The sequence below is a fragment of the Brassica napus genome, chromosome A3 (genome assembly GCF_020379485.1).
Source record: "Brassica napus cultivar Da-Ae chromosome A3, Da-Ae, whole genome shotgun sequence".
Lineage (NCBI taxonomy): Eukaryota > Viridiplantae > Streptophyta > Magnoliopsida > Brassicales > Brassicaceae > Brassica > Brassica napus.
The window spans coordinates 26,819,974-26,838,208 of record NC_063436.1 but is presented as its reverse complement, the minus strand read 5'-3'; the positions used below and the strand labels follow the sequence as shown (position 1 = coordinate 26,838,208).

The following is an 18,235-nucleotide window of genomic DNA, read 5'->3' as shown; positions in this document are numbered from 1 at the left end:
TGCTGAGTTTCCTCATGACCCTGACGCGTTTACTCAGGGACTTGTTTATGCGGGAGATGATACACTGTTTGAAATGATCCTTACTAACGCTTTTTACACTTAACTCAATCTTGTTCGGAACTATAAGTATTGATCTGTTGAATACCATTGCATGGGACAGCGACAAGCAACGCCTCTTTGGTAATAAATCTCTTTATAGTCGTATGACATTTTGAGTCTCGGGTTATGCAGTAAGGGGGAAACTATGTATGAAGATTTTACTAAATCAAGCTAAAACAGGCATTAGAATAGAGCGAGAAACAGACACGAAACAATGCTTGGTATGAAATGAAGATACATATAATGCTTATGGTTAGGTTGTACTTGTATTCCTAACAATAGGAGGTGTAGTGTAACCTTGAGGTCCATGGCCCAAGTTGCATTTGGAGTGGTCCAAAAAAATGAAATAAATAAATATATCAGAAAGACAAAGATACTACGAGGAATTCTGTGAACCAATGGAAAAATGACACGTAAAGAAGACCCATATGCCCAACACTATCTAAGCATCAGCCTCATATTAAATGGATGTAACTTGTAAGTAACTTGTTGCTTTCCTTTGTGTTTTTGTCTTTCCTGAATCCTTCCCATCTTTTATACTTAACTTACCACGGATTTCACTACATTTACGTACACATAGAAACATAATCTTTTTCATTAACAATTAAAACAAGAATATTTGTACAATTAAATTGACTTCAAGACTGTTAAAATTTACAAGATTTCATTTACGTTTATTCTTTATATTTCCTAATTATATAAAAAATTTTCACTAAAATCGTGTGTAAATTAATATTGGTGATTTTAAATAAGATAAAGTAGAAGAAGGGTGGGGTAAGATTAGTGGAGGACAAAAGACTTGAAGGGGGAAATTTCATTACACGAAACTAAACCGTCCTTCACTTGTATTTTATTTAATTTTCAAAGTGTCTTTTTGTTTTTTCTTTTTAATAATAAAAGACCCAAAACAAAATGAATCCTAGGCCTCCTCATTGCATTTAACAACCACATCTCTTTCTCTCTCTCGCATAAAAGGTGAACCACCAGTCAATCACCAGGTACTCTCGGAGCTCCTTCTTCACCATGGCGGCAGGTCTCTCAACCACCGTAACATTCAACCCTCTCCACCGCTCTTTCTCATCCTCCTCAAGTGTCCGCTTACACCACCCAAGATCCTTAACCGGACTCCCTTCATCTCTCCGGTTCAGAGGCTTCTCGGTCTGCTACGTCGTCGAGGAGCAGAGGCAGAGCTCTCCCGTCGACAACGATGAAAGACCTGAGAGAACCAACGTCATAGATCCCGAGCTCTTGGCTTTGCGTTTGGCTGAGAAGTTGGAGAGGAAGAAGTCCGAGAGGTTCACTTATCTAATAGCAGCTGTGATGTCGAGCTTTGGTATCACTTCCATGGCCGTTATGGCCGTTTACTACAGATTCTCTTGGCAAATGGAGGTAATAACCAAAAAAAAATATAACAAAAAACTCAATTCAATTTGAAAAAGTTTCATAATTGTTTCTTTTTGTTTTGGTTATAAAAAATGAATCAGGGAGGTGTGATCCCAATGTCAGAGATGTTTGGTACATTTGCACTCTCTGTTGGTGCTGCTGTAAGTTCTCAAATAATCTTCTTTAAACACACACATAGTTTGTCTGAATTCAATGAATATTTGTCTATCAGGTGGGCATGGAGTTTTGGGCAAGATGGGCTCATAGAGCTCTCTGGCACGCTTCTCTTTGGAATATGCATGAGGTTGGTTACCTTCAGTTCTCATCCTGACTGAGTAATTCAATCTCTAGCTACTTAATTTGATTTTTCTCCTCTTTTTTTTGGGAGCAGTCACATCACAAACCAAGAGAAGGTCCCTTTGAGCTGAACGATGTGTTTGCAATTATAAACGCTGTTCCTGCGATTGGTCTCCTTTCTTATGGTTTCTTCAATAAAGGACTCGTCCCTGGTCTTTGCTTTGGCGCCGTATGTCATCTCTCTCTCTCTATACACGCAAACTCATTTGTCTATATACTCTCACAAACAACTATGCTAAAAGGATTTTAAATCTTTAACTAAGTGATTAGGCTATTTTAATACAAAATTAAACAACAGTTAGCACATTTCGGTGCCTTTTTATTAGTACTAAAGGTCAAAACAATTAGTATTTTATTCTCTGTGGACATTAGGCTTAAAGAAACGTATCTCTCTTGCAAGATTTTCTGTCTCTAAATTATACTATGTATTTTATTTTACTAAAGACATTGGGATCTTCGGTTCATGTGATGACAAAATAGGCTCGTTGGCTTTCATTAATACCCCGTGAGACTAGTGGTGGCTTACTCTGTCTTTTGTTTTCCGCTAAAAACGCCGTTATGTTGCGTTCGCGTCTGCGTTTTTGCTCTAAGTTGTTTCTCTCCTTGTAACAGGGACTAGGAATAACGGTGTTTGGGATCGCCTATATGTTTGTCCACGATGGTTTGGTGCACAAGCGTTTCCCTGTAGGTCCCATCGCTGATGTCCCTTATCTCCGGAAGGTCGCTGCCGCTCACCAGGTATATAACTCATTGACTTGATCGGTCAACGACAAAAGTATAAACAGTTCCTTTCCCAAAATAGAAACGCATTTCGTTGAAGTCTCCTGAATGAATAGTATTTTATTGGATTCTATTGGTTTTTAACTTTTTATCCATGCGCTTTGTTGTATAATTGTCTGGCGTTAAAAATATAAAACAATGTTTTCGGCGTTCCTAGTTATTGATTTAGAAATTTCATACGCTCGTTCATGATGGTGTTTCAGCTACATCACACTGACAAGTTCGATGGTGTGCCATATGGACTGTTTCTTGGACCAAAGGTGAGTTTTTGGATCTGCTTTAGATTCTCAATCTTCTAATTTATGTTGGTCTTTAATAATTTAATTTTGACAAATGAACTGGTGATTCTAGGAATTGGAAGAAGTTGGAGGAGATGAAGAGTTAGACAAGGAGATTAGTCGGAGAATCAAATTATACAAAAAGAGTTCGAGCTCTTGATTACTTAATTAAAAACAAATTTTACTTCTCTTTTTCTTTTATGGTCTTTTGTCATGATCTGAAATACGGTCTTTGTTGATAAATCATATATGCCGATTTTGATTTTTAATTATAAAAGTAGAAAATTAGGCTAATACTACATAAACACACCATTAATCATCTTAGCTAAAAGTAAATAAATATAAACATACCAATTCGACTGACTATTTATTAGACATATCTTATTCAGTGAATATGAACAAGGCGAGACATTATAGATCTTATACTTATCTGGAATAAATTGAAACATATTATGACTTGCACTAGAAGATCTTTTGCTTATGCATGCACGTTTGCAACCAACAAGTTAATAATATTCATGCATCTACCCAAATTGATGTTTCTGGATGTTTCTTCGTCACGCAAGTTTATTTAAGCTTACGTTCATAGTATGGCCCGCTTCTTCGCGCGATCTCGTGGAAGATGGCGCCATCGAACGTTGCGTGTAACGTCATGATTCATTAATGTTCAAAATAAAAGAAAAGGTTGAAATCAATTGCTGCATGCAATCACTCTCATCTTTTTTTCTTTAACAACATCAAAGATAGAAGATGAATAAGGAGACCCCTAAACGCTCACTAATTAATACTATGCAAAACGAAGTAGTATATAATTAATGATCATTAGTGGAACTGGAGCAAATGTTCTTACACTTCAAACACTGAAGCTTTTGCGAGTGAGTACAACATACGAATATACTGTAGAAGACGAGTAAAGAAGACACGTACAGTCTAGAAGTCGTAACCACTATACAGTCAAAGATATATTAGTGCTATGGTATCAGTTTATTACTTGGCGGGTGAGATCATAAAAAGGGAATAATTCTTTAAAGAAAAAGTTATGGATACGTGTTACGTGCTTAGTCTGTTCTATTAGAACTAACTCACTTTAATTTCACCAGTGGGTACATCACAGTATTATCTCATCATGCTCATCGATTGTAAGTGTAAGTTTATTATGTACACTCCCACGACACTACCCAATTAAATCCCAAGAGATAAGAGGGAGACCAAATTATTTGATGGTGAAAAGTGACAGAGGATGAGGATGAGGTGGCGTGGACGCATAATTAGATTATGACATAAAACGTGCGATATAAAAATTCGATGATAGCTTCTTTTTACACAAATAGGAAGTTCGGTACAGCTTTTGACCAAGTAGCTCCAATATAACCAATAACGCACAAATCAATAATCAATCCTAAATACTACACATTTTGTTAGAAAGTCTAGTGTTTTATATTTCTTTTTTGCTGTTGTAAAGTTTAAGATTCATTCGTGGACGAATGGTAAGCCTTGTTTCGACCGACCAAAGTGACTATATATAATTTTTAAACGTAACCAAATGAGTAAAACGCGTTTTGCAGTGTCCATTTTCCAATCCACAACAATCTCATTAAGGTGTCCAACTTTGCTACGTGTCTTAGAGCATGATTATCCCATGACTCTTAAATGGGTTTCTTAATGATAATTTAGTTATATAAATGTACTTTAGTGGGATTAAGAACTCTAGTTAAGAAACTCTTATTTTGAGTGGTCCAATGGGAGTTTCTTAATTAGAGATTCTTAAAAAAAAAAAATTTTAAGATAAAATTTATTTATTAAATAAAACATATTAAAAGATAACATTTAAAACATAGATTTAAAAGAAAACATAAAAATAAAAATTAGTACAATAAACGAAAATAATTTGAAATAAACATCTCGAACTCAGTTGTTGTTTTCATCACATACAAATTTACTTCATAAATGTTCAACCAAATCAGTTTTGAGTTGGTGATGCATTTGTCTATTACGAATTGTAATTTGAACACCCATCATATTTGAGAGAAGAATGTGAGCAAAAAAATGAAGAGAAGAATGTGAAGAGAAGGAGAAGAATTGATTGTGATTTATAAAGAGAATCAAGTGTGTTTGTGATTTATAAAGTGTCTGTGACACAAGAGAACAACTACAACTTCTCTTGTGATTTATAAATCACCCGCGACACAAGACAACAACAACAACACTTCTCTTGTGATTTATAAACTGTTTGTGCCACAAGACAACAACTACAACAGACACACATATCTCGTGACACTCCAACACACACTCCAACACACACACACACCTTTCCCGAGCCATTCTTGACGTTCTTTGAAGATAGAGTGAGTGATCCTGACATACGAACTAGACAACAAGACCTGCATTACAAGATAAATTTAAACATTTTAGCATGAACAAGATCAACATGAACATTTGAAACAATGAGAAAACAGAACAAAATCAACACCAGGAACATTAGACCCTTGCCCTCCGTATTCAGCTTCACCGAACGAATCTTTCCCACACGAGTAAACGTTTCCACTATCACTTATCAGCATTGTACGGCCAGCACCAGCTGCTGCTTGGATGATTGTAATGATCTGCACAACACACGGTAATAACAATTAACTCTCGAGAGCGTTGATAGCACTTAAGAGGAAGTAGATAGAACAAAGATAAGGTTTCTTAAAACACATTACACAATCACCACAAGACACAATCACCACAAGACACAAGTCCGTGATCCTTCCACTCCCAAGTAACTTTCTACCAACTTCATGCCTCGTGTTTTTTTAGAAACAGCAACCAACTTCATGCCTCGTCTTGTGTCATGTTACCTGCTTAGAAAACAAGACCAAGCCAATCGGGTTGAGACAGTAGCCTTCGGGTCGGATCCTCCAGGGAAAACAGTCTCGACCACCATGACGGGGACGTTTTCACGAAGATGATCATCGGCGGCGAAGGCTGCAGCGGCGGTTAAAGCCAGATCGAAAGCTACTGTACCCACGAGACTGAGCCTATGTTTCAATCTCCAGTAGATACATATCGAACAATCAACAATCAAACACATACAAAAGGTTAATCTAAGCCAATTTAATCACATCAACGAAGATTTGCAAACAGATTCAACTAACGATTAAAAATAATAATAATAAACAAAGACATCGATAAGAGAACGAAAATCTTACTAGTAAAAAAAGGTGAAAGACTCGGCGGCCGGAGAGAAACAGAACGCCGGCGATCAAGCGGGCATCTCTGTCGTTTTTCTTTGAGTCGACGAACACGAGAGAAGAGGAGAGAAAGAAGAGAAAGAAGAGAAAAGAAAGAAAAAAGAGAAAATAAAAAAGTTCCTAAATAACAGCCTGGTGACACGTGTATTAAGAAATCTCTCTATAGTCGGTTGTCAAAACTCTGTATTAAGGATCGGTTACTTTAATTTTCATTTATTTTGATTTAATTAAATGCCTACTTTTGTTTAAAACCTCTACTAAGAACTTGCGATAAAGATGGTCTTAGTGACACTTAAGTTAGCTGAAAATCAATCAAAAAATAATATAATAATTCTTACGCATAAAAATGTTCAGTCTGAGTGAAAGTTACTTATGCAAAACAGGTTTAATCCAACAAACAAACCCCCCCCCCCCCCCCCCCCCCCCCCCCCCCCCCCCCAAAAAAAACGGATGAAATCATTGGTCGAATCAATATATACTAACCATACTTTATGAAACTTCTTGCTATCAACTTTGTTGGCAGATGAAGCATAAGTGAAGATCATGTTTCTTATGAAAAGCTAATGCAGTATTTAAGGAATGCTTTCAAGATGATCTAATGATCTTGTTCTGGCAAAAAGCTTCAAGGAAAGGATACATTTCGAATTCAACATCAATGAATCTCAAGATCTTCAAGTTTTCAATTGTGCCGATAGGCAAGACAGCTCACGTTTGGATCCATCATTCAAGTAAAAAAAGGATAAGCATTTTCTAACATGCACATGTATTATATATATTAGTTCACTTTGTCGATCAGAAAACCTTATTCAATGGCAATGCTGCTTCCATAAGCTCGGGCTGTTCACCTGTATATCATATCTACGGTAAAAGACATGGGACAATGGTAACAAAAACTATACATGATGTGCTTGTTTTCCTCTCAATTGTCTTAACTAAGGCAATCTAGCTAGTGTTCATTTTAGAAACTCAATCCTGATTCCAAGCTTCTAAGTTTTTCACTTTCAAGTTTGAAATAGTCCTGAGGGTAAAAAACCTTACGAAAAACGAATAAAGAGGGATAACCCTCCAAATAATCCATGAGAGCTGATTTTTTAAGAGTTGTTGTGAACGGCTCGTGTTAGTCGTTTAAACGAGACTTGAGTAGAAACCAAATCAAATCAGGGATCGACACAAGACAAGTACTTGTCACTATTTGGCTTGACTTATTTAAGTAGTAGTATTTGTATTTGGTATATATTTGACTTGTTAGAAAATATATATGAAACAAATATTTTTCACGAGTAACAAGTACTTTCTAGCAAATAACAAGTATTTTTAAAAAATAGGTAACGAATAACAGGTAATAAGACAACTCCCAAAACAAATATAAAGAGAAATAATGATACTTGATTCTAACTTGCAGATAATAAATTTTGTTGACTTGTTATTTGACAACCTCAAGTTCTTGATTTTTCAAGACGGATACGAATCAAATAACAAGCCAAATACCAAGTAATCATGTCCAGCCCTACCAAATCTTAGTGTAGTGGTGCAGAGTTTGTCAAGTAAGCTACAAGACTGAAACTAATGCTTATGCAAAACTTGCTGATCCTCCTGCAGATTTAAGAATGTAAAAACATCATGGTAGTTAATTGTCAAGTTGATTAAAAATTGACTCTTAAAAATTTAGGTGTAAAATTGCCCCCAATTTGGTTTTGGTCTAGTGTAATATTAATAAATCTCAACCGTAGGAACGAAACAAAATATCAAATCTAACGGCTGTTAGCAGATCTATTACGAGGAAACAATCTGACACACGGTCAAGTCAATATTGGAAACTGTAGTAGACCATCTAGACATAACTCGCCACATGGCTTAATATGATTGGATGATTAGAAGACGGTCTTTTGTGTTCTTTGTTGATCATCTCACGGCTCTGTTCTGTCTCTTTCCTCTTCTCTATCTCATCAGTCATTACTTTCTTCTCTTCATCCAGATAACAAGCATCTCTCTCTGTATTTTCGATCATCTTGAGAAGGATTCTTTTGAGGTTGCCGCTTCTATGCCAACGTGTAGAGGTTTGGATCGAAACTTGTATCATCTTCAATTTCCTTATATCTTTTTCAATCGAATTGACTTAATCGTGCGATTGAATTCTGATCCAACTTGAGTTTCTGAGTCAGATCTTACTTTCTTTCGTTTGATTGCTTTCAATCTTTGAGATTTTTCTTGAAGTTTTGAGGTTTAATTTGATTATTTTCTCTCTGTGGCATTCTCGCTGTATGTTTATATGAGTTGTTGAAGTTTGGTGGCAATTAAGGGATTCAATATTCATCAAAAAATGATCAGGCTTTAGAGAATGTGATGTATCTCCTATATCTTGTGTTATCGTTGACTTGTCTTGAAATCTATATAGCCGTTGACTTTATTTTACTTCCTTTAAGATTTGGTCTCTTGAACACAACATTGGTTTCTACAACCGTTAGCTTCTTATAAATGCTGTGGTGTGTTCGGCCTAGTAAAACTATGATTCTCCTTTAAGCTTCTCTGTGTTTCTCCTTTGCAGCTTTAAAACTAATAAAGTAATAATTAATTAATTGCCAAATGCAGAAAATGGGCGAGTCTAAGGGGTATGGGAGAGGAGGACGAGTGATTCCAAATGTTAATTCTTACAACGTCTCTCTTCAGCTGTCTCCACTTGTTTCTTTTTGGGATTGTATTGTCCGAACCATGAGGTATTCCTATATACCAGAGTGGTTGTAGTAGTTCTTGACATCCTTCTACTACGAGTTTATTTAGTTAAAGAGTTATAGATAATAGTATAAGCAAGCAAGCATGGATCACGTGGTGTGCAAGCAAGTTCAGCCAGTAGCTAGGAAAGTGAAGAAGAAGAAGAAGGCACATGGTAAAGATGAGTCTGACCGCGTCAAACAAGCTGAGAAGAAGAAGAGACGTCTTGAGAAAGCTCTTGCTACTTCTGCAGCCATCAGAGCTGAGCTTGAGAAGAAGAAGCAGAAGAAACTTGAAGAACAACAGAGGTTAGATGAAGAAGGTGCTGCTATTGCAGAAGCTGTTGCTCTTCACGTCCTACTGGGTGAAGACTCTGACGATGATTCATCTCCAGTCATGTTTGGTGAAGAAAAGGGTTTCAAGATGGATATGTTTAGAGGTGAAAGCTATGCGGTTCAAGGAATTGGGTTTGTGTCAAACGGTTGTGGATTAGGAGACAGTAACTGGTCGCCATTCGCTAGTGATGTTTGGGATGACAACATGGGTGTATCAGCTGATTTGATTGCTGCTCAGGCTGTCTCGTCGCTACATATATCTAAAAACAGTGACGGGAACACCTTTGTGTTCAATGGGATGTTCCGGGGATGATAAATACCATGATTCCAGATTTGGTTTGCTAAAAGAATCATGAATGTGTTATGATATAAGTTACTGTGTTGTTTATTTGTATAGCCGTTTTGGTTGCTTTGATGTGAGATTACTCTGTTGCTTACACTATGTTTTCATTGCGAGTTGTATTCATTTACATGTTTAAAACTCTTCTTATCTGAATTGCATCTATATTTTATTTATATCACAAAAAAAAAACTTTTTAACTGTATGCAAACCAAATGCCAAGACTTGCTTGGTTACTTCTCAACAAAATCACACCTTCTGATGAAAAAAAAGAGAGATGGTTTCCAGTGGTGTGACACAGTGATGGAGAGATGATTAACTTTTGGACCGGTGAATATATATTTAACCATATGAATGCATTATGGTTGCTTGCCTTGGTATGGATCTTACTGAAAGATTAAAGCCTCAGAGTCACGGCTTTGTTTTTGCTGATTGGGGATTTGCATGATTTGCATCTTCATCCTGGCCAGGATTGGCCTTTGGTGAACTGGATGGGCTCGGTTCACAAGTTAAAGATGATGATGATGTACTGTGTGTTTGGGTTGGTGACAAAAGGTTTTTAAATTATGAATTAAACACAGTAGGGACGACGAAGACCAAAACAAGAAAGCTGGACCATGGGACCATAGTAGTAGTTTCCGTAGAAACACCCCTAAGGAAAAAAAAAAAGGTGTTTCATTCTCGGACTCTTCTTCCAATGTTATTGATCAGTGCATCCGACGACCCATACGTTACGTAACCCACTTCTTTGGCTTCTAGAAGGATTAAGCAACTTTCCTACCTTACATATGCTACCAGCATGAAAGTGGAGCTATGTCTTTAACCTTTTGGAAGTTAAAATTGATGGACAACTGTAACATCAGATTTCAAGTATAAGATGATGTACATGAAAATGTTTACAATAATTGATTTGATTACTTTATATTAATAAAATACTTTTTTATTTTCTTGGTCACTTATTTACACCAATTTTTTTTTTCAAAATTAAATATACTTAAGCTGGAATACTTTCAAGATGAGTAATCTATCAAAAAATGATTTCCAATATTGTGGAAATAAGATCAAAGCATATAGAAATTTCACATGATGATTGTATGAATAGTAAATAAGACTTTTCCGAACCTTAAAAAAAATAACAACATACCTACTAGGCCTGGACGTTCGGTTTTCGGTTCGGTTTCGGTTCGGTTCTTTCGGTTTTCGGTTCGATTTCGGTTTAGTTCTTTCGGTTTTTCGGTTTAGCGATACAGGAACCATTCGGTTATCTATGAAATTCGGTTTGGGTCAGGTTCGGTTCTTTTCGGTTTCGGGTCAGTTCAGATAACAATTATAAGAACCGACTAATATCCAATAAATTTGTGGTTTCAATTCAGTTACGGTTCGGTTCCGGTTTTTTTGGTTAATTTTGGATGATTCGGGGTAAAATAATTTATTGGGGATTTTTTGGATATATAAATAGGGTAATTCAGATAAATTTTATTACTTTGGATAAAAATTATTCGGGTAATTCGGTTCTTTAGGATAATTTGGATAATTTAAAATACTCTAGATAAAAAAATTATTCGAGTATTTCGATTTTTTTGGATAGTTCGGTATATAAGTAGTGAGTTTTGAATATTTAGTATTTTTAATACTAAATATAATTAATATTTTTAGGTATATAAATTTTATTTAAGATATTCGGATATCCATTCGGTTCTCAGTTCGGTTTTTTGGTTATAGAAATATAGGAACCGTTCAGTTATCTTTGAACTTTGGTTCAGTTTCAGATTCGGTTTTTCGGTTCGGTTCCGGTTCGGTTTTTGGTTTTCGGTTTTTATGCCCATGCCTAATACCTACCGTTTCACAAAGTAAAACGCACATGCCCAGTGAACAAACATGGGAGTCTGTCGAGGCCGGGACGTTACAACAACTTGCTAAATACTATCACTAACCAATGAGTAGTAAATGTATTATTAATAACCTTCATGTGATTCTTCTTCTATACAACCAAACTTTTCTCTCCCTCTCTCCCTAGTAAATGCTTTCTGTCGTTTGCCAGGAAAGAGGCATTAAAGGGAGGTACGACGCCAACATGTCTCTCTCATCTCAACGTTTATTTGGTTGCTTCTTTTATGAATCTTTGATTCATATGCCAAACGTCGCCACCGGTTAGCCTTACCAACCAAATCCCATTTCGAAGAAAGTTTCTCCAACACTTTCTTTCTTTCTCTCTCTCTTTTCCATTAACTATTATCATTCTTCCCAAACTCTAAACATACTATTAAGAAAAAGATTTATGCTCTATAACTATGGATAAATATGGTTTTATCCTATTTTTAGACTATAGTAGGTAATAAATCAAGTTATTCCGAGAATATTAACTTCCTTTTTGGCATAATATCAAATTTAAAGGCTAGCATGCAACCAATGTATTCAAAACATTACATTTCAAATCTTCAATTTTTTTCTTGGCAAAAAATGATATTTTCCGCAAACTGTCATATATAATTGACTTGTTGTGAAAACAACTAATATATATATATTTATTTACAGGATAATAAAATAAGATTAGTATGCAAAAACGAAGGGTGGAGAGAAGTGTGTGATCCAACGTCTTTGTTATATAAAACCAAACCTATTAATTCGCAACAGACATTGACTCAAAAAGAGATAAAAGACTTAAAAGAGAGGCTAGTGAGTGAGCAAGCGTAGGTTTAACGTTTGTGACTCAGAGGAGGAGATGGAACCGACGACGCCGCTTCTTGAGCACGGTGGTGGCGATACGGTAGATGAAGATTACTCGCCCGCGAGGACGTTGAGCGACGTGAAGCGAGTCTTTTCTATGGAGTCGGCCAAGTTGTGGAAGATCGCTGCTCCGATAGGTTTTAACATCATCTGCCAGTACGGTGTTACCTCCTTCACCAACATCTTCGTCGGTCACATCGGCGAGATAGAGCTCTCCGCCGTCTCCATCTCTCTCTCCGTCATCGGCACCTTCTCCTTCGGCTTCTTGGTACTCTCTCTCTCTCTAGATTCCTTATAACTCAGGTCATGAGCATAGACAAATAAAATATTAGCTTATAGTCTCTAACATTATAAAATTCATTTACATTTCTTTTTGAAACACAAAAGTAATTTACATAGACCTCCAAATTTATTAAAAAAAGAATAATTAACTTTTTTTATTAAATTAATTATCTATAAAAATTTCAGGACAGACATGATCAAATATTTTGTTGAATCTTGATGAAACTTGCTTTGGTGTAGCTTGGCATGGGAAGTGCACTTGAAACACTCTGTGGCCAAGCCTTTGGAGCTGGTCAAGTCAACATGTTAGGCGTCTACATGCAAAGATCATGGATCATCTTATTCGTTTCATGCATCTTCCTCCTTCCTATCTACGTCTTCGCCACACCGGTCTTGAGACTTCTCGGTCAAGCAGAGGAGATAGCTGTAGCAGCTGGAGAGTTCACTCTTCTAACTATCCCTCAGCTCTTCTCGATGGCCTTCACTTTCCCTACCTCCAAGTTCCTTCAAGCGCAGAGCAAAGTCATCGCCATTGCTTGGATTGGTTTCGTTGCTCTTATCATGCACGTTGCTATGCTCTGGCTGTTCATAGTTGTGTTTGGTTGGGGAACAAACGGTGCCGCTTTGGCGTTTAGTATTACGAACTGGGGAACAGCGATCTCTCAGATTGTTTATGTGATTGGTTGGTGTAATGAAGGGTGGACTGGCTTGACTTGGTTGGCTTTTAAAGAGATTTGGGCTTTTGTAAGGCTCTCTATTGCGTCTGCTGTTATGCTTTGTCTTGAGCTTTGGTATATGATGAGTATCATTGTCCTAACTGGTCGTCTTGACAACGCTGTCATCGCTGTTGATTCCCTTTCTATATGGTTAGTGACTTTCACAAAAAATGCTTTTGTATACTAATCATATTTTACTATCACGTAATATTTGAAATATTTTGACATTTCAGCATGAATGTTAATGGTGTGGAGGCTATGTTGTTCATTGGAATAAACGCTGCTATAAGGTACCGACATTGTTTAGGTAACTATATATTAGACTTATGAAGCTAATGTGTTGTCTACCTGTGTTAGTGTCCGTGTCTCTAATGAGCTTGGGTTAGGCCGTCCACGAGCAGCTAAATACTCTGTCTATGTAACGGTGTTCCAGTCTCTCCTCATTGGTCTTGTCTTTATGGTGGCTATCATCATAGCCAGAGACCATTTTGCTATCATCTTCACAAGCAGCGAAGTACTAAAACGGGCAGTGTCTAAGCTAGCTTATCTTCTTGGTATAACCATGGTTCTCAACAGCGTGCAGCCAGTTATTTCCGGTAACACAATAATATCTTTTCTTCCATCAAAAACCAAACCAGAGGTTTTCATCACATCATAATAACAGTCTCTTGGCTTAATTCATTAGGTGTGGCTATTGGAGGTGGTTGGCAAGGCTTAGTGGCTTATATCAACTTGGGTTGTTACTACATTTTTGGCCTTCCCTTTGGGTATCTTCTTGGTTACAAAGCAAACTTGGGAGTGATGGTAAGTAAAAACATGCTTAAAATTTACTGTAATGCAACCTTTCAAGTTCATTAATAGTGATTATACTTTAATAATGTTTTCAGGGACTTTGGGGTGGAATGATAGCAGGAACAGCGCTTCAAACGTTGTTACTGATAGTTGTTCTGTACAAGACAAACTGGAATAAAGAGGTAAGAACCTTATTAAGACACAAAACCGTATCCATACACACTTGTCCATTGAGATTCGTTAATAAATAATTGTGATGAACAGGTGGAGGAGACAATGGAACGTATGAAGAAGTGGGGAGGGAGTGAAACAAAGGATTTAATTGCATGATTTGTGGTTTCTCTTTTGTTTAGCTTTGAAAATGAATGAATATGTAGCTCTAAGGCTTTTTTTGTTTGTGTTCTCTCATTGGTTTGGTACCACCAGTAGAAACTTTATTAGGCTCTAGGAAACTACTCGACCAGTGAAGTAACAAACGGTGCTTTTGTTATTTTCTTCCAAAAGAAAAGATAAATGCAACTGAACCTACCAAATGTCAGGTACATCTGCTCATCTGACTTAAATGTATCAACCAACCTATTTAAACTTTCACATGAATTCAAACAACCATGTACTAACTTATGAATTCAAAGAACCCTGTACTAACTTTTTATGAATTCAAGACTTGTACATCTTATACAATAAAGTTGGGTTTTCTCTCACCTCCTGCAGCCACATCACCATAAAGAGTGGGGCATTTCGTGACACGTATCAGCACACCAAGCTGTTTCCGATTTTTTTTTGCTTCAGGTCTATTAATCCGTTTATTTCATCTGGGCTTTTATTACATTTGCAGATTAAGCCCAAATCTTAAATGTGGCGGCTCCAGTTTTAATTTTCACGCTGCAGAGTTCGAAGATGGACCTTAAATGTTTAATGAGTAGTTAAATCTAGCATAATAGGCCCATAAATGATTCACCCTTCTTCCATATCTCCGTCGTTTCGAGGTCACGAGCACTGCCGTGTTTTTGGAACCGTGGATTTAAGGCAAATCCTCCCAATTGTGTAACTGTCCCGGTAACGCTTCCCATTCGTCTTCACCGACGCCGTAACGCTCCTCCTCCTAATTCATATCTAATGTTATTCCTTGATAGTCTGATACGTCTGCTTCGATTTTGGGCATTGATATCCTGCTGATTAATGGGAAGGTATGTCGAATATCTCTTTGTTTATCAAATTAACAGAACGAGTTTATGGATTTTGTAGTTTTCTGATCCATCTTACCCCTTCGCAGTCAACGCTAATCCAAGCCTATCAACGTTTGCCACTTGAACACCTTTAGGGAAATCTTGAAAGAGAGATCATGAGCAAGATTTTTTGATGTTACACCAAGCAACACGAACATCAGGTCTGTTGACGCCCCTGTTGCTATTAGTTTTACGGACCAAACCATGTTCGTTGAGATTGCTGCGACGGTGGAACAGAATCCGAGAGAGAGCTTCTGGTGGTTCTGCAACTTTGACACAATCTGATTTGGCTAACACAAACACCGACTTGCCAGGTTCAGTTTAATCTAATTCCTTTAAAAGCACACCAAATAACATTTTTACATAACCCAGGAAAGAAGTCTTCATTTAAGTGGTGGTTTGCAGATAACGTTGGGGAACTTATGGGTATACAAACCATTTTCAACGAAAAGAGTCAAAGCACTCAACGCATAATGGCAAGTTGGCAACGATAAGAATTGAAGGTATATATCACCTCTTCAACATTCATCTCTTTTACAGTTTAGAAAGAGTTAGACAGAGTTTCTCTGATATCACTAACTCTAAAACTCAAGAGGAGTTTAATCACCAAGAAAATGGGTTAGATCCGTTTGGACAAGTAAACCGGCTGACCAAGTTTGCCATCTCATTCTGGATTTGTCTAGAGTCTCTACTTTTGATCTCATTGTCTACAGTTAATTTATTGGTTTCGATTTTGGTTTTTCAGATCAGGAGAATATAGCAGTGTTTTCTTTGATTAACAAAAATTAAAACAATTTAGCTAAGAAAACACGAGTTAAATTCGAAGGAATACACAAATTGAAGACATGTTTTGGTTTGATTCAGTGTCTGAACAAAAAAAAAACAATATCTTTTTCTTTATTTTTGCAGGAGATCAATAAAGCTAGAAACAAGGTGAAACCAGAAGTTATTGCTCATGCTCACATGTTTTGGTTAATTAATTTCTGAACTTCCTTTGTTTCTTTGGTGGTTTTATCTAACAGCTATAGGAGCATCAACTGCACACAAGGCATAGGCAGAAAAAGAGATATCTGAAACGAAAAGATTTTCACTAAAGTTTAAATTATCAACGTTCTCTAGGGTCTATGGTTTTTTCTTTGATATGTTACAGAAGACAGTTACGAAGGAATGGGGTTCTCCTTATTTCTCTGGAGAGAAACCCTTTTTTGATGTATGATTTCTCTTCAAGAGTTGAGAACTTTAGTTGTTGTGAACAATCAGAAAGTTTCTTTACTAAAGAAGGTTTTGTGGTTTGAGATCAGAAGCAAGTTTGATCGTTAATGTGAAACTGGTTTATTGCTGTAAATTGGATGAAAGCTATTTCTGTGTGTTTTATTTTGTCTCAGTGTTTGTTGTAGCTAAGGAAATTATCTATAATGTTTTGGAGAAAACCTGGTTATGCTCTGAATGAAGATAGAGACAACAAACGATTGGGTGATGTCCGTCGACTAATATTCAAAAGCAACGACAAACAAGTTGAAGAAAGAACAACTGATGATGTGTTACAGCATGTCTTGCTCATGTTCGGCCAACCACTGCTCCTGGTTTTTTGATTTTCAATGGTTCGTGTATAATAACATTTAACTACAGAGGATAGTATAGAGATCTCAATTTTTTAAAGAATAATATGATAAGTTTATCATTTGGTTTGAACCTCTCACACTAATATCTCTGTCCACCCGATTCACTCGCACGAAACTTTATGATCTCATATGATGTCGCTATTATTTGTGGTACCATTCAAAATATATTTTTGTTTTCACTAAATTATAAAAAAATTAAAAATAAAGTTTATTTTATTTTCGCGAACAGATTTGATTCGACTAAAAACATATTTTATTGAAAATCCGAACATTGATTATCTAGATAGTCTCAAAGCAATTCAGATTGTAAATTGTCGATTCAGACGAAACGAAAAAAAATCACATATAGTTTCAAAAACCCATATATCTGATCCGTGCTGAATACTAGAATAGACTGTCACACTGTTCCTTCTCGGAAATAAATCATGTTTATATAAGAAAAACTATAGTCTCACACACTTTACATTTATCTTTTTATATGAAGTTCTTTTGGATCTTCATCTTAGTTAATTTGGATTGTGATTAGTATTTCCTCTTTTTGGTTTTTAAGTGAACGTTTTGATTCATAGATTTAACAAGGACGTCGGACATTAGACTGGTTTTGCTTGCTTGAATGTGTAAGAAACACGATTAGAAAATTCTTTATACCTTTTTCTTTTAAAAGAATGTTGAATTTTATTCATTTCAAAAAACAGTTGTTTAAAGAATGTGGTCTATGGTTTTGTTTTATAACTCAACCGACATTTGGATTGAAAAAAAAAAGAAAAACAAAGTTGTTCCTGCAGATAAAAAAAAAATATTTTTTTAGAAAAACAGAGCTTCAGTTCTTCCTTTTACTGACGGAAAACAGAGCTTCAGTTCTTCATTTTTTGGATTATATTAACAACGTCTTCTCTTCTTCTTATATGGCAAATATAAATTATATACAACTATAAAAAACATAAAAAATAGTTTTGTCCAAAAGTTAGATAACTAATATCATTTCGTACTCATTCTTGTCTAAGGACCAAGATCCATGCTTGCATGATTGGTCTTTTTTGTGAAACGATTACTAAAATTAAAATAGATAGTGGGTCCAAACCGGCCCATTACCCAGAGTTCATACAACAACTAAATTACAACAACAAGCAAAAGAGATTGGTCTTTGGTGATAGTTTTGTAACCTATTAATAAACCCATTTTTTGTCGCAATATAATACCATTCAATTAAGTAAGTGCATCTCCAATAGAACTCTATAATCTCTTATGCATTATATACTATAATAGAATAACTCTATTATAAAATAACACCATTTGAGCAAATCCACATAGCTTCAAAGGGTGGTCACATCCAAGGGACGTACGTTTATGGTGTTC

At 36.2% G+C, this 18,235-nt stretch overlaps 3 protein-coding genes and 1 long non-coding RNA gene across 6 annotated transcripts; 3 read left to right on the top strand and 1 right to left on the bottom strand.

The window, feature by feature from the left end:
- Nucleotides 1–927: 927 nt before the first annotated feature.
- On the top strand, nt 928–3,191 carry LOC106442750 (beta-carotene 3-hydroxylase 1, chloroplastic). Its single transcript, XM_048763663.1, has 7 exons — nt 928–1,488; nt 1,584–1,643; nt 1,715–1,786; nt 1,874–2,008; nt 2,452–2,577; nt 2,823–2,879; nt 2,971–3,191. Exons 1-7 carry the CDS (start codon nt 1,123–1,125, stop codon nt 3,055–3,057), a joined length of 903 nt encoding a protein of 300 aa, XP_048619620.1. The 5' UTR covers nt 928–1,122; the 3' UTR covers nt 3,058–3,191.
- A 240-nt stretch (nt 3,192–3,431) lies between these two features.
- LOC111198953 lies at nt 3,432–6,393 on the bottom strand. 2 transcript variants are annotated; one of them, XR_002653084.2, is made up of 4 exons: nt 6,089–6,393; nt 5,600–5,929; nt 5,368–5,500; nt 3,432–5,278 (listed from the first exon to the last, which is right to left on the bottom strand). It is a non-coding gene; the product is annotated as an uncharacterized LOC111198953 (long non-coding RNA). The 2 variants fall into 2 exon arrangements; XR_007326572.1 differs by having other exon boundaries at nt 5,600–6,393.
- Nucleotides 6,394–7,980: 1,587 nt separating this feature from the next.
- On the top strand, nt 7,981–9,670 carry LOC106440858. 2 transcript variants are annotated; one of them, XM_013882627.3, is made up of 3 exons: nt 7,986–8,187; nt 8,720–8,844; nt 8,923–9,670. In XM_013882627.3, exon 3 carries the CDS (start codon nt 8,945–8,947, stop codon nt 9,485–9,487), a length of 543 nt encoding a protein of 180 aa, XP_013738081.1. In that variant the 5' UTR covers nt 7,986–8,187; nt 8,720–8,844; nt 8,923–8,944; the 3' UTR covers nt 9,488–9,670. The 2 variants fall into 2 exon arrangements, with proteins under 2 accessions (XP_048619609.1, XP_013738081.1); XM_048763652.1 differs by having other exon boundaries at nt 7,981–8,187; nt 8,720–9,670.
- A 2,104-nt stretch (nt 9,671–11,774) lies between these two features.
- LOC106440857 (protein DETOXIFICATION 35) lies at nt 11,775–14,521 on the top strand. The gene is made up of 8 exons (XM_048763650.1): nt 11,775–11,846; nt 12,050–12,509; nt 12,764–13,389; nt 13,473–13,529; nt 13,597–13,835; nt 13,925–14,043; nt 14,127–14,213; nt 14,296–14,521. Exons 2-8 carry the CDS (start codon nt 12,237–12,239, stop codon nt 14,359–14,361), a joined length of 1,467 nt encoding a protein of 488 aa, XP_048619607.1. The 5' UTR covers nt 11,775–11,846; nt 12,050–12,236; the 3' UTR covers nt 14,362–14,521.
- The last annotated feature ends 3,714 nt before the right edge of the window (nt 14,522–18,235 follow it).